At 35.4% G+C, this 13,905-nt stretch overlaps 2 protein-coding genes across 2 annotated transcripts; both read left to right on the top strand.

Annotated features, from left to right (window-relative positions):
• Nucleotides 1–3,026: 3,026 nt before the first annotated feature.
• On the top strand, nt 3,027–6,914 carry LOC18040460 (serine carboxypeptidase-like 42). Its single transcript, XM_006434325.2, has 10 exons — nt 3,027–3,790; nt 4,288–4,395; nt 4,480–4,572; nt 4,713–4,805; nt 5,072–5,157; nt 5,272–5,550; nt 5,635–5,768; nt 6,033–6,125; nt 6,261–6,378; nt 6,482–6,914. Exons 1-10 carry the CDS (start codon nt 3,523–3,525, stop codon nt 6,647–6,649), a joined length of 1,440 nt encoding a protein of 479 aa, XP_006434388.1. The 5' UTR covers nt 3,027–3,522; the 3' UTR covers nt 6,650–6,914.
• Nucleotides 6,915–9,913: 2,999 nt separating this feature from the next.
• Nucleotides 9,914–13,584, top strand: LOC18040459 (pentatricopeptide repeat-containing protein At3g09040, mitochondrial). The gene has a single exon (XM_006434324.2). It carries the CDS (start codon nt 10,001–10,003, stop codon nt 13,052–13,054), a length of 3,054 nt encoding a protein of 1,017 aa, XP_006434387.2. The 5' UTR covers nt 9,914–10,000; the 3' UTR covers nt 13,055–13,584.
• Nucleotides 13,585–13,905: the final 321 nt, after the last annotated feature.

Below are 13,905 nucleotides of genomic sequence, written 5' to 3'. Positions count from 1 at the left end.
AAAATATTGATACCCCTACTGTTACTTTTCATTTCTTTTAGCTTACTTTTACAATATTATCCTTTTATAATAATTTTTTGGACATTAATAAAAAGAAAATAATTAAATTACTAATTTAACCCTAAAAAATTATTTTAATTTTTTTGCAAGCACCGTTTGCGCACTTGGTAATTTGCATATAATTTTTGACAATTAAAAATTAATATAAATTTTTATTTTTATTTTTTAGGTTTAAATTGGTAATTTAATTATTTTATTTTTATTAGTGTCCAAACAAAAAAATTATTATTGAAGGGTAATATTGTAAAAGTAAGCTAAAAAAATAAAAAGTAACAGTAAGGGTATCAATACTTTAATGACAGAGATGTTTCGAGGTATTTTTAAAAATATAGGGACTAAATGGATACTAATCTTAAAATACATTGACTAAATAGACTTTTACCCCTTATTATTTAACTGAAGACAGATTTTGAAGGTTAAAAGATGAGGCAATAATATAAAATTTGCATGTCTTTATTGAAAGATGAGGAATGAGTTTATTGAGTTCAGATTTTATGGGGATTTTTTAGGGCTAGCTAGTTGCGTTTGTTATTGGGTTTTTTATTATACAGGAAATTGAAGATGATTTTAAAAAGATGGTGATAGTTACTAATTATGGTGCAAGGGTATTTTAGTTATTTAATCAGTCAACAAACGGTCCAGTTAACGAGTAGGAGAAGAAGGTGGAGATACGCTGATACAATCTCTCAAAGTGGAGATAGGACAAACCTCAAGAAAGAAAACTGAAAATTATCCATTGGTAAAAGATTACAAGCAAGCCTTCATGTGGACTCGGTAGATACATAGAGCGTGATTAATATCTTTATTCCTGGGCTCATTATCGCAAGTCTTAGAAGATAAATATGTCCGTGGATGAGATGCTTGACTTTAAATCCTATTGTGATGTGTAGCTGTTGAGTTTGACTAAACTAATCAATCTTTCTACTTTATCATGATTCACGAATCACTTTTTCATCTTTTCCTTTCTTATTTTATTGCTTTCTTCTTCCCCCCGCCCCCCCCCCCCCCCCTGTTACCTAATCTCGAACGTCAAACCGAACTTTATTAGCCGCCTCGTAAGAAAAGCTAGAAAAGGGTTTAGTATTGACAATAGTTATCATTACAATTTCAACTTTTGTGGGTAAATTAAGACATTTTCACGTAGGTTATGTCCATTTACATATACAATAGTGAGTCACCCAAACTAAAAATCTTCTCTATACTGGAATTTAGAAGGCCCTAGATTCTAATCAACCAAAGAGCTTCATAGGATTCTTATCCAAACCTTTGTGATAATATTACATCATTGTAGTGCGCACTCCAAAATCTGCAGTATCTTGCTGATGAGTGATGACATATGAATCAGCTAATGCTGCCCACTTTTTATGGTTTCATCAATGAAAGAAGTAATTTCTGCAAAATGTTCAGAACCCTCTTTCTGGTATTGGTGCCTTCTATTTGATATCTTTGACCATGTAGTTGTCATGATTCTCACAGCATGTGAGCTGAGGAAATGAGTTGGGATTTACTATGCGTGCTGGTTTCAGAAAGCTTCCGTAGTGAAGAAAGCTGAGAGCTAAGCTGAAATCAGCACGGTGACTTAACTTCAGGGGTCACCTGAAGATCTTCTGATCTGAGGCCACCATTTTTACTTCACCAAACAAGTTCCCTACTGGGCATTTTTATGCAATTTAACTGCGCTCATGGGTTGGGTGTTTCAGCTGTTATGGGATTGTGCTTTCCCTGTTTCGAACACCAAGCGTGATGCGATACTTATTGCTTTGAAACTGAGGCCTCCTTCCTCTGCCAACTAACATTTCAAATTGGCCTTCACATTAGGAAGCTGGTCGTGGATAGTTGAATTAGCACACTTCCAGTGGTTGAGATTAAATATCAAATGGGCATTAACTGTGGTGGATTGATTACACTCGTATCACGTTTAATTCCAACTGCATAGATAGGTAATAATTTGTGTAAAAATACTTCATTAATTCTACTTTATCGTGGGGTTTTGACGAGTTACATCATAGTAAATCCAAAAATAATTACTCATAATCTCACACTTACATCATTATCATTTTTTAGTATAAAGCAATTGCTTTTGAGTTGCTAGAAATTTCAAGCTGTCTCATGTAGATAAAATTAGATAATACAGATAATTTTTTTTTTATTATATGATATTATTACTCAAACTATAATTCATATTATAAATAACTGATTATTGCTTAAATTAGATAATACTGACAGTTGATTATGATAATCTGATACGAAGGATGTCGTATAAAAACTATTTCACAGATAAATAAATAAATTAATAATTTTTTTAAAAATAAAATAAATAAAGCAATCGTTGATAAGACCCTTATTGTGGCTTATAATCGTGGCAAGATTGTTTCCAACAGTCAAGCCCACGTTTCCAAGTCCACTCAATTAAAGTCCCGCGCGTGCGTGTGGGCTCCACAACCGGACCAGACGCGTGTGGTCATTTGCTTTCGTACAAAAGAAAAGAACAAACGAAAAGCGGCTTTTACTTGTCGTGACTCGTGAGTCATGACAGTACGCAGAGAGTGAAAAGCCTTCTAGATTCTCTCAATGATCATCAATCCAAATTCCCCCGATAAGATTCTATCAATTCTCAGTTCTTTGATTGGACGGTGCATCACACCTCGCCTCGCCGCGAATGGGCATTAAATTTACAAAATGTATTTTACTTGCATGAAGCGGCTGAAATAAAGCCAAAATTAAGAAACGTTTTTGTTGTACTTTGAATTATTGACTGTAGACTTTACACGCTTTTGCGTTTTATCCTGTCAACTTTAGAAGCTGCCAAATGCGTCTCCTTGTAGTAAATTTTTTATAAAAGTCTATGAACCTATTTAACATCGGGTCCTTCAATTATGATAAAATTTGACATAAGACCTGCTAGTAAACCTAAATCCTGTTAAAAATCTATATACTGTATATCATGGAATCAGCTTATCCAACAGTTTTTTTAGTAGTACTCTGAACGTAATGTACTAACCTTATCGATGAAAAACTCATGAAGAAAAAACTATGTTTTAATTTTTAGTTTTACAAAAAGTTAGGGACCCAAATGTTATACTTCAACGCAATATCAGACCAGAAATTCACTGTCTTAGCTGTAGCCTGGAAGCCTGCAAATGGTGGCTTGCGCATGTGGTACATACTAAATGTATGCGGAGCAGATTCTAGCATAAAATCAAATCTTATTTTCAAAGATGCTTTGCGTTTATTTAGTTTAATTATCCATTAGTATCTTTTTGTTAAAGTAGACCCAGAATTCACGTGACTGGTGTAACAGAATTTGTTTGATAAAGATATACAAGGGAATTATTATCATCCATGATTTTTAATACATATAACTCTTTATAGGTTGCTTTTGGTTTCATTATCATTATATATTTGAACGTGCAATTCCATCTAAATGAATGTACATGTGAGCTTCCCGTGACAAATCTTGAGATGGGTAGGTGGTGTTTTGGTGGGTTCTTGAATATTTCTTTAGTGTTGTTGTTGTTGTTGTTGGTGAGTAGAAGTAATGTTGCATACGTGGCGGCGTTCCCGGCGGAGGATCTGGTGGTGAGCTTGCCGGGGCAACCGAAGGTTGCCTTCAGGCAATATGCTGGCTATGTTGATGTTGATGTCAAAAATGGCAGAAGCTTGTTTTACTACTTTGTTGAAGCTGAAGTCGAACCGCATGAGAAACCTCTCACTCTTTGGCTTAATGGAGGTTTTCTCTTTTTTTTTCTGGCTCAGTCAGTTGAATCTAGTGATAATTTGTTGTAAATCTAGAATAGCAATATAATTGTAACTGTTGTCCTAAAGTGGTACAACTTTTACTCGACGGATACTTGACAGCTGATGATTCCACATCCAAGTTTCTTTTGTCTCTCAATTTGAGTTTCTTGTTCTGTGTTATGTGCTTTTTCATGTGAATTCTGATATGACGGGATTCTGTTCAGTATTCTTTTCCTTTTAACTTGCTATTTGATGGGTGTCATATGTATTCTTTTCCTTTTAACTTGCCTTCTTGTCACTTTAGTTGTTAGTTTCCTGCTTCTTTTTTTACTAGGCAATTTGGATGTGACTTTTCTTGTTCTTGTTTCTCTTTTGTTTACCTCCTGTAGAGTAAAGCAGTAGTTGGGGAAGAGTCTTAACAGTTCTTTTGTTGTGTTCTTAAATAAAGAGTGGCCAAGAACCAAACTAACATTAGCATATGATGTACAGGCCCAGGTTGCTCTTCTGTTGGAGGAGGTGCTTTCACAGAATTGGGTCCATTTTATCCAAGAGGTGATGGCCGGGGCCTTAGAAGGAATTCGATGTCATGGAATAAAGGTATAGCTACTGCAACTGGAATTCATTTGATAATAATTAAGTTTCCAATTTAGACTTATTTCAATTGTCTGTTTTTCTTGGTAGCATCAAATCTTCTCTTTGTTGAGTCTCCTGCTGGAGTTGGATGGTCATACTCAAATACAACTTCTGACTATAATTGCGGGGATGCCTCCACTGGTAAGAGGAACTGGATACAGCTAATTTATTTGATATGATTATGGGAAAAAAAAAATACTATATTTTTACAAATTTACATAATATTTTTGGCTTAGTGTACAATTTGGACTGATTGAAGATAATTTTCTCTTTCTTGGCAGCCAGGGATATGCATGTATTTATGATGAACTGGTATGAAAAATTCCCAGAATTCAAGTCAAGAGAATTGTTTCTTACAGGGGAAAGCTATGCAGGTATGACAAATAGCAATTGGAGTTTTAGTTCCAGCAAAATATAGTTGCTTCGAGTAGAACCTTTTCAAGTGTTGCCTATATTATCCATTTAGATGGATAGTATAGACAGTGCCCTATTGGATATCAAACTCATAAAAGACTATCGCTTTAAGTTGACATGCAAGTGTCCAATTGTGTTTAGCTCAAGAAATATATATGATTTGCATATTGATTATTTTGACTTTGATCAACATATTTTTGTGTAGTATATTAATTTGATTTCACAGGTCATTACATACCGCAGTTGGCTGACGTTCTGCTGCACCATAATGCACATTCAAAGGGTTTCAAGTTTAATATCAAAGGAGTAGCTGTAAGAAAACCCCACATCATAATTCTTGTGTCTATGTTTGCTGGTATTCTTTTAGTATCTCATGGCTATTTTAATACCTATAGTAATCCTTTCACTTCTCTTTTCTCTTATTAGATCGGAAATCCTCTGCTTAGACTTGACCAGGATGTTTCAGCAACATATGAATTCTTTTGGTCACACGGAATGATTTCTGATGAAATTGGTCTAACCATCATGAGCGATTGTGATTTTGATGATTATGTCTCTGGAACTTCTCACAATATGACTAATTCATGCATCGAAGCCATAACCGAAGCAAATAAAATTGTTGGTGATTATATAAACAATTATGATGTAATCCTTGATGTTTGCTATCCAGCTATAGTAGAGCAAGAGCTCCGTTTGCGGAAAATGGTATACATAATGTTCTTTTCCCATTGCTTTGATGCTATTTTGTTACTTAATCTTTGCAACCTTCAATGATTCATGTAAATGCAGGCAACAAAGATGAGTGTTGGGGTTGATGTGTGTATGACCTATGAACGATTCTTCTATTTAAACCTTCCCGAGGTTCAGAAGGCTCTTCATGCAAATCGGACAAATTTACCTTATGGCTGGTCTATGTGCAGTAGGTAAGATAGTCATGATAATAGTGACATACCATCATATATATATTCGTATAAAGATTGGGAGCTATTCATTTCTCTAACAGTTTCCATATTTTTCTGTCACCAACTTGCTTGAACTAGAAAATTATTTAGTTTCCAGTCCAAGATAAATTTTTGAGTTTCAATCTTCCGCCATTCTCCACACAAGTTGTTTCAGTCATCCTGCGTGGTACATTCTATTGGATGAGTAATTATTTACTGACCTCGGCAAATTTGTATATTGGGCAGGGTTTTGAATTACAGTGATGCTGATTCTAACATCAACATCCTTCCTGTGCTCAAAAGGATAATCCAAAATGGGATACCTGTTTGGGTGTTTAGGTACGATCTCAATTACTCACAGACAAAGGTGGTTAGCTGACCACAGTTTTCCCCTTTTGCCCATCTTAATAACGTTTGATTGATATTATAAAGCTGGTCTGGCATTTTATGATTGTTTGTTTTAATAAACTTTAGTGGAGATCAAGATTCCGTTGTCCCTTTACTGGGTTCCCGGACACTTATCCGTGAGCTAGCACGTGATCTGAACTTCGAGGTTACAGTTCCATATGGAGCTTGGTTTCACAAACAACAGGTAATGCACTCCTGTCTCCATCAGTTTTATTGTGTGGCGTTTACTTAATTTCGTGTCTGTCTGAAGTCATTCGTTTATAATTGTTCATTTTTGTTTGCGATAGGTTGGAGGATGGGCAACTGAGTATGGAAATATATTGACTTTTGTCACAGTAAGGGGCGCTGCTCATATGGTGCCCTATGCACAGCCATCAAGAGCTTTGCATCTATTCTCTTCATTTGTGCATGGCCGGAGACTGCCTAATAATACGCGCCCTGCAATTCAAGATTGATAAAGAAAGTGTTTTTCCAGTAGATGAAGAGTGCGTGATAGTGTTTCAAGTTGTTTCATAATTCTAAAATTCCCTTGCTCCAAGGACAATAAATTTAATTGGCTGTTTTCCGGAGGAATGAATCGCAGTTGTAGTTCAGTAAAGGTGAGAATTAAAGTGTAGGAATTTCCTCATTTCATTGATCACAATTATTGTATAATTGACTTGATGTTGGATTTATTTCAATGGATTTGGACTAGGAGAAAATGTGTGAAAGTTTGTTTCATTGGAATTTTCAACCCTCAGCCCTTTTCTAATTATTATTATTATTATTATTTTTTTTTTCACTGTTGAAGTATCAACCTACACAGCTTGACCCTAAGGCTAAAGAAAGACCAAAACAGAATCAAAGAGGAGTGCAAAGAACACATATAAAAACGCTGCATTTAAAATGCATCGTTATGGGGAGACTCAAAACACAAATCTTTAGTAAAAAGGCCTCTGCCATTATGCATGCATCTATCTGGTACATGCACGATAATATTAAAAAAAAAAAAAAAAATCTTTACTTGTTTAATGATTGCCGTTTCAAAAGCTTATCAAAGATTCATGCATTTCATAAAAGGTTGCAGGTTCAATGCTCAACAGTCTGCAATTTAATGGTAAATAAATTAGGAGAATGGTAAAAAAGTTTCAGGTTATCATTAGATTCATGTTTGAAGTTCATGATTTATGTTTAATGCTAATAATTTCAGCTCGTTGTTGCATTGTTTTTTTAAATGGATTGTGACAATTTTAACCTTTCATGTTAACATTAATTTCATCTTTTTTATGATCCATGTTGCCGATTGAATGATCTTGTTTCAAGTCTGCATCAAAATGGTTTCATGTTGTTGCTTTCAAGTTTTAAGATCAATGGTTATTATTGTAGGTTAATTATAATGATTCCAGGTAAGCATTGATGGATATGGTTCTATGTTTAATGCTCATGATTTCGACTTACTGGTGCCAGTTTCGTGTATAGATTAAACGGTTTCAAAATCGATGCTTATGATTTCACTATCAAGGACCAAAGTTTGGCAATAATTGTTTGATGGTGCTTGTTTTAAGTTTAATACTACGAGTTTCACATCCAATGGTGTTTAATCTGTATGTCATACTTAGTGATTTGAGTTTCAGATTTGTTAATAAAGATGTCTAATATGGATAAAATAGTTCTAGCTTTCATGGCAAAACGATTCAATCTTTAATGGTAGAAATTTCCAGTTGAATGGTCAGATGCTTCACGTTTATTGGATTCTGAACTCCAAGAAGTGCTTTAAATTGCTAAATGTTATGTAGTTAAACTATAATATTAACAAAGCACGTGTATCAATATGAATCTATGATTGCCAACCTAAGTAAAATGCAAAGACTCCCAGTTATGGCATTAGAGAAAGACAGAAGAGCGCATAATCATGTTTAAGGCTAATAACTTCACTCCCAAGATTCTCATGCAATTCCACCAGCTTCAGTTAATTAAACTGCGTCGTTCTTTGTTTGAGAAAACAAATAATTGAATGTATAAAACTTCGAAATTCTCCTACAATTAACTGCATAAGTATTGAAATTAAATTTATTTAAAATGAGTTATTTAAAAAGGGTACAAGCAAGATGAAATCTCCAAAGTATTGGGGACATATGTAGTTTCATGAAGATAAAAAAAAAAAAAAAAAAAAAAAAAAAAAAAAAAAACCATGAACATTCCTCTAATTGAAATCTTGCTTTCAAGTTAATGAGAAGTGCACCGTGAATTCTTTCATATACATATTGACCATAATCCAAAACTTAATCAAACCTTCCTATAAACTAATGTTTCAATAAGGAAACTCAATTCAACATTCTATGATCCAAAATTGTCTATGCCCATGTCTAGATACAGCTATGAAAACACAAAAGGCAATAACAAAGTCAATTAAATCAACAAAAAATTTTATATAAAACTTTAACAACGTGTTAACAACTGAAAAAAAAATTATTAACAGAAAAATTTCCTGTCTTAACAAAATATATATTTTTTTAAAAAATTATCAATAATTAAGAAATTTATCAGGAACTTACTCAAAAGTATAATGACACTGCAAGTATAAATTACCTATAACTAATTTGCTAACCATAATTTTATACATAATAAATATAATGATACTGCAACAGAGCTCTCATGCTCCCATTAATTCCTCATCAAAACTTTGAAATATAATTATACTATCCACGGTAGAATAATAGAAAAGAAAAAAGGTGCTCTGAGAATTGCTTGTTAGATGACATGGTATATATTAAGCTTGTAGCACGTTAAGAAGACAACATATATGATTCCTTTAATTTTTTTTTTTTTTTGAGAATATATGATTCCTTTAATTAAATAAACAAAAATCTATTTTAGCCAACTCCTTCTCTTTAGCCAAAACACCTTATCTTCCTCTTATTCCCTAACTCTCCCAATCAAAATACAAATCCTAATAAGTTTACTAAATTTTCTTGACCACATTCTTTAATCTATTTTCCCCACACACAAGAATACTAAAAATAAAAATAATAAGTATAACTCATTTTTATTCTTTAATCTATTTTTTTGTTAAAGTTTCATTACCGTTTTTATAAGTTTTATAAAAAATTTAAATCATTTAATAATATAACTAATTTCATTATTGAAATTTGAATCCAACAGTGATAATTTACCCATGTATTTAATGCCTTAGAAATAACTCTTGACATCCTTAGTGAAAATTGATTTAAATTTTACACCAAGGGTTAAATGGTAGGATTACACTCTAACAAGTTTGCACATCAAAAATCTTTTGCCCTTTCTCAGTAGACACCAATTATTATTATTATTATTATTATTAAGAAGTTGAGATGTGAGGAATTATTATTTCTCACGTAATGTATTGGATAAATGGAAATAAGTCTTTGGAGGAAAACAAATCAGGGTAAAAGTTCTTAATTTTGAAGTAGCATAATAATAATAATAAAAAGGCTAATGCTAAGTTACATGCATGTACCTTACAACCCTCTCATATGAATAGTGAATTATGTGGGTCTACTCATTATTCACGTAAGAGGATTGTAAGGTACATGCACGTAACTTAGAGGGATCCTAATAAAAAAAAATTGACTTTCAGGGCGTTTCTTATTTGCCTACTCCGGTGGAAATAAAAAAAAAACGGTGGACCTAACTACTTTTGGCGCGAAACAGCCATGTATGAATATGATTGATTCTTCCTTTTTCTAAAAATTGGGAGAAAATAAAATATTAAAATCCTTAGTACGAGCAAACAAACAAGACCGATTCACTCAAGTGAGCCAAGGCCAACCGTGTCATGCCTGAAGTCAATGCGTCTCAGATTTCTCTACATATCATCACCCAACCCAAGCCCACATTCCATGCTTCACTACTCAAGCTTCTCAAAGCTTCCTTCCGAGTCAACTCATCTGGTCTCAAATCCCATATACACACATCTTCTGGAGAGTTGCCTCCAACAATGCAAACAGATCAAAACCCGCCACATGTTCGACGGATCGTCTCAGAGACTTATCCGAGCTTCGATAACAAGCAGAATTATCCACGCCCAGAGCCTGAAATTTGGATTTGGGTCAAAAGGGTTGCTGGGAAATGCCATTGTTGATCTTTATGCAAAGTGTGGCATTGTTAACTTGGCCGAGAAGGTCTTCGATAGGCTTGAAGATAGGGATATTTTGGCTTGGAATTCTATTTTATCTATGTATTCAAAACGAGGGTCGTTTGAAAATGTTTTTAAGTCTTTCGGGTTGTTGTGTAATCGTGGAGGGGTTCCAAATGAGTTCACATTTGCTATAGTCTTATCTGCTTGTTCCAAATCAATGGATGTCAGTTATGGTAGGCAATTGCATTGTCATGTTATTGAGCTAGGGTTTGAGTCGAGTTCTTTCTGTAAGGGTGCTCTTATTGATATGTATGCCAAGCTTAATAATGTGAGTGATGCAAGGAGGGTTTTTGATGGCGCAGTGGATTTGGATACAGTTTCTTGGACATCAATGATTGCTGGGTATGTTCAAGCTGGTTTGCCTGAGGCAGCATTTGAGTTGTTTGAGAAGATGATAAAAGTAGGCTGTGTTCCAGATCAGGTGGCTTTTGTAACTGTAATAAATGTGTGTTTTAACCTAGGAAGGCTTGATGAAGCACGTGAATTGTTTGCTCAGATGCAAAACCCCAATGTGGTCGCATGGAATGTGATAATTTCTGGGCATGCCAAGAGAGGATATGATGCAGAAGCTGTTAATTATTTTAAGAGGATGAGGAAAGCGGGTGTTAAATCTTCACGATCCACGTTAGGGAGTGTATTGAGTGGTATTTCAAGTTTAGCGGCTCTTGATTTTGGTTTGATTGTTCATGCTGAGGCTATTAAACAGGGTTTATACTCTAATGTCTATGTGGCGAGCTCTTTGATTAATATGTATGCCAAGTGTGAGAAAATGGAATCTGCGAAGAAAGTGTTTGATTCTTTAGATGAAAGGAATGCTGTTTTATGGAATGCCTTGCTTGGAGGTTATTCACAGAATTGCTATGCCCATGAAGTGGTGGACCTGTTCTTTGCTATGAAGAGCTCTGGTTTTCATGCTGATGACTTTACCTACACTAGCATTCTGAGTTCTTGTGCTTGCTTGGAATATTTGGAAATGGGTCGCCAGTTGCATGCAGTCATTATCAAGAACAAGTTAGCAACAAACTTATACGTGGGAAATGCATTGGTTGACATGTATGCAAAGTCTAGAGCTTTGGAGGAAGCCAGGAAACAATTTGAGCGCATACAGGATCAAGACAATGTTTCTTGGAATGCAATTATTGTTGGATATGTGCAAGAAGGGGATGTTTTTGAGGCTTTTAACATGTTTCGAAGAATGAATTTGGTTGGGATTGTGCCTGATGACGTGTCATCAGCAAGTATACTCAGTGCCTGTGCAAACGTTCAAGGTCTTCCTCAAGGAGAACAGGTACACTGTTTCTCAGTTAAGACCAGTCTAGAAACAAGCAATATTTATGTAGGAAGCTCACTTATTGACATGTATGTGAAGTGTGGGTTTATTGGGGCTGCACATAAAGTCTTGTCTTGCATGCCTCAGCGGAATGTTGTCTCTATGAATGCTCTGATTGCTGGATATGCCCAAAACAATGTAGAGGATGCAGTTGTTCTGTATCGAGGGATGCAGGCTGAAGGATTGAGCCCAAATGATATAACTTTTACAAGTCTGTTAGATGCATGTGATGGACCTTACAAGTTCCATCTGGGAACTCAAATTCACTGTCTTATAGTCAAGAAGGGCCTTCTGTTTGATGATGACTTCCTTCACATTGCTCTGTTGAGCATGTATATGAACTCTAAGAGAAATACAGATGCAAGACTACTCTTCACAGAGTTCCCAAATCCAAAAAGTACAGTTTTATGGACTGCTGTTATTTCGGGACACGCTCAAAATGATTCAAATTATGAGGCGTTGCATTTCTATCGAGAAATGCGTAGTCACAATGTCCTACCTGATCAGGCTACATTTGTCAGTGTCCTAAGAGCATGTGCTGTCTTATCCTCTTTGAGAGATGGTGGAGAGATCCATTCTCTTATTTTTCACACTGGTTATGACTTAGATGAGATAACGGGTAGCGCGCTTATAGACATGTATGCTAAATGCGGGGATGTCAAAAGGTCTGCACAGGTTTTTGATGAAATGGCTGAAAGGAATTATGTTATTTCCTGGAACTCAATGATTGTTGGGTTTGCTAAAAACGGCTATGCAGAAGATGCACTGAAAGTCTTTCATGAGATGAAGGAAACTCAAGCAACGCCTGATGATGTCACATTCCTTGGTGTTCTCACTGCTTGTAGTCATGCAGGGAGGGTTTCTGAAGGTCGCCAGATCTTTGAGACAATGGTAAGTTGTCATGGGATTCAACCTAGAGTAGATCACTGTGCCTGCATGGTCGATCTTCTTGGTCGGTGGGGTTTTCTGAAAGAGGCAGAGGAATTCATTGAACAACTAACTTTTGAACCTGATTCTAGGATTTGGACTACACTTCTAGGTGCTTGCGGAGTACACAGAGATGATATTAGGGGAAGGTTGGCAGCCAAGAAACTTATTGAGCTGGAACCTGAAAATCCTTCACCCTATGTGCAACTTTCTAATATATATGCTGCATTGGGGAACTGGAATGAGGTTAACACTTTGAGGAGGGAAATGAGAGAAAAAGGAGTCAAAAAGTTTCCTGGATGTAGCTGGATAGTTTTAGGACAGAACACAAACTTTTTTGTTGCGGGGGATACATCTCATCCCAATGCGGATAGGATTTGTGCAGTTTTGGAGGATTTGACAGCATCAATGGAAAAGGAAAGCTACTTTCCTGAAATCGATGCCTAAAATGAAATGATGATGAAGTACATAGCTATCTGCTTAAGCAGATGTGAAATCATTGTTTTATGTGAATCAGTCTGACTGTTTTGAGGCATAGGGATCAATATACTTCATATACTGAAGATATTTTAATATATGGCTCATAGATAGGCAGGCAAGACTGGTACTTTTGGCGATCTAGAGCTGCAGACATCCCCTCATGTTGGTTCTGTTTGGGTGTGCACTGGCGATGCAATTGAAATTTTACGGCCTAACTGTTTGGGAATGGCCCTGAAAAGCAAGGAGCTCTTTCAGAATCGGCAGCTTAGTTTCGTTTTCAGAAGTTGGCTTCTAAAGTCTAAACGTTGAACACCGTCTCTGACTTCTGAATTTCTGCGGGAAGAGAATGACCGGAAGCCATTACTAATCCTCTTTCTGATGATTGGGACCTAGTCTACTTTTTTAAATAATCTACCGGTATGGTAGTTTTTGCATCGCGTATGAGAAGGCTGATGGAAGCAGCACCAGAATAATAATGTGAAAGGAAGATTGAAGGATGATGCGTAATAAAAAGAATTGCTTGAAAAATCTCCAATCAATTGATGGTTCAGCTGGATAATTAAGGCCGACACTAGAGCTTCCGTCAGGAACACTGATGTCTGATGCTTTGCGGTGTCTTGCCTTGGATGTTTTTCAATATCTTTTACAAAACACAATTGCTTGAAAATTTGGATGAATTTTTTTATTGAATAGTATAATTGAAGGGTATCAACTTGTAATTATTTGATGATTTTCTAGCCTTGTTCGATGTAGACAGAAGGTATATAGAACTGTGCACGGATGAGATCCGAGCTTACTTAAACTTTGTCTTTATATTT

Source organism: Citrus clementina, unplaced genomic scaffold, assembly GCF_000493195.1.
Source record: "Citrus clementina cultivar Clemenules unplaced genomic scaffold, Citrus_clementina_v1.0 scaffold_5, whole genome shotgun sequence".
Lineage (NCBI taxonomy): Eukaryota > Viridiplantae > Streptophyta > Magnoliopsida > Sapindales > Rutaceae > Citrus > Citrus x clementina.
This window is presented reverse-complemented; position numbering and strand designations above follow the sequence as displayed.

Bases quoted from the DNA above. Each gene is read 5' to 3' on its own strand.
- LOC18040460 (XM_006434325.2), top strand. From the start codon at position 3,523: ATGGGTAGGTGGTGTTTTGGTGGGTTCTTGAATATTTCTTTAGTGTTG. The intron at 4,573-4,712 runs GTAAGAGGAACT...CTTTCTTGGCAG, and splicing joins TTGCGGGGATGCCTCCACTG to CCAGGGATATGCATGTATTT. The intron at 6,126-6,260 runs GTACGATCTCAA...AATAAACTTTAG, and splicing joins ATACCTGTTTGGGTGTTTAG to TGGAGATCAAGATTCCGTTG.
- LOC18040459 (XM_006434324.2), top strand. From the start codon at position 10,001: ATGCGTCTCAGATTTCTCTACATATCATCACCCAACCCAAGCCCACAT.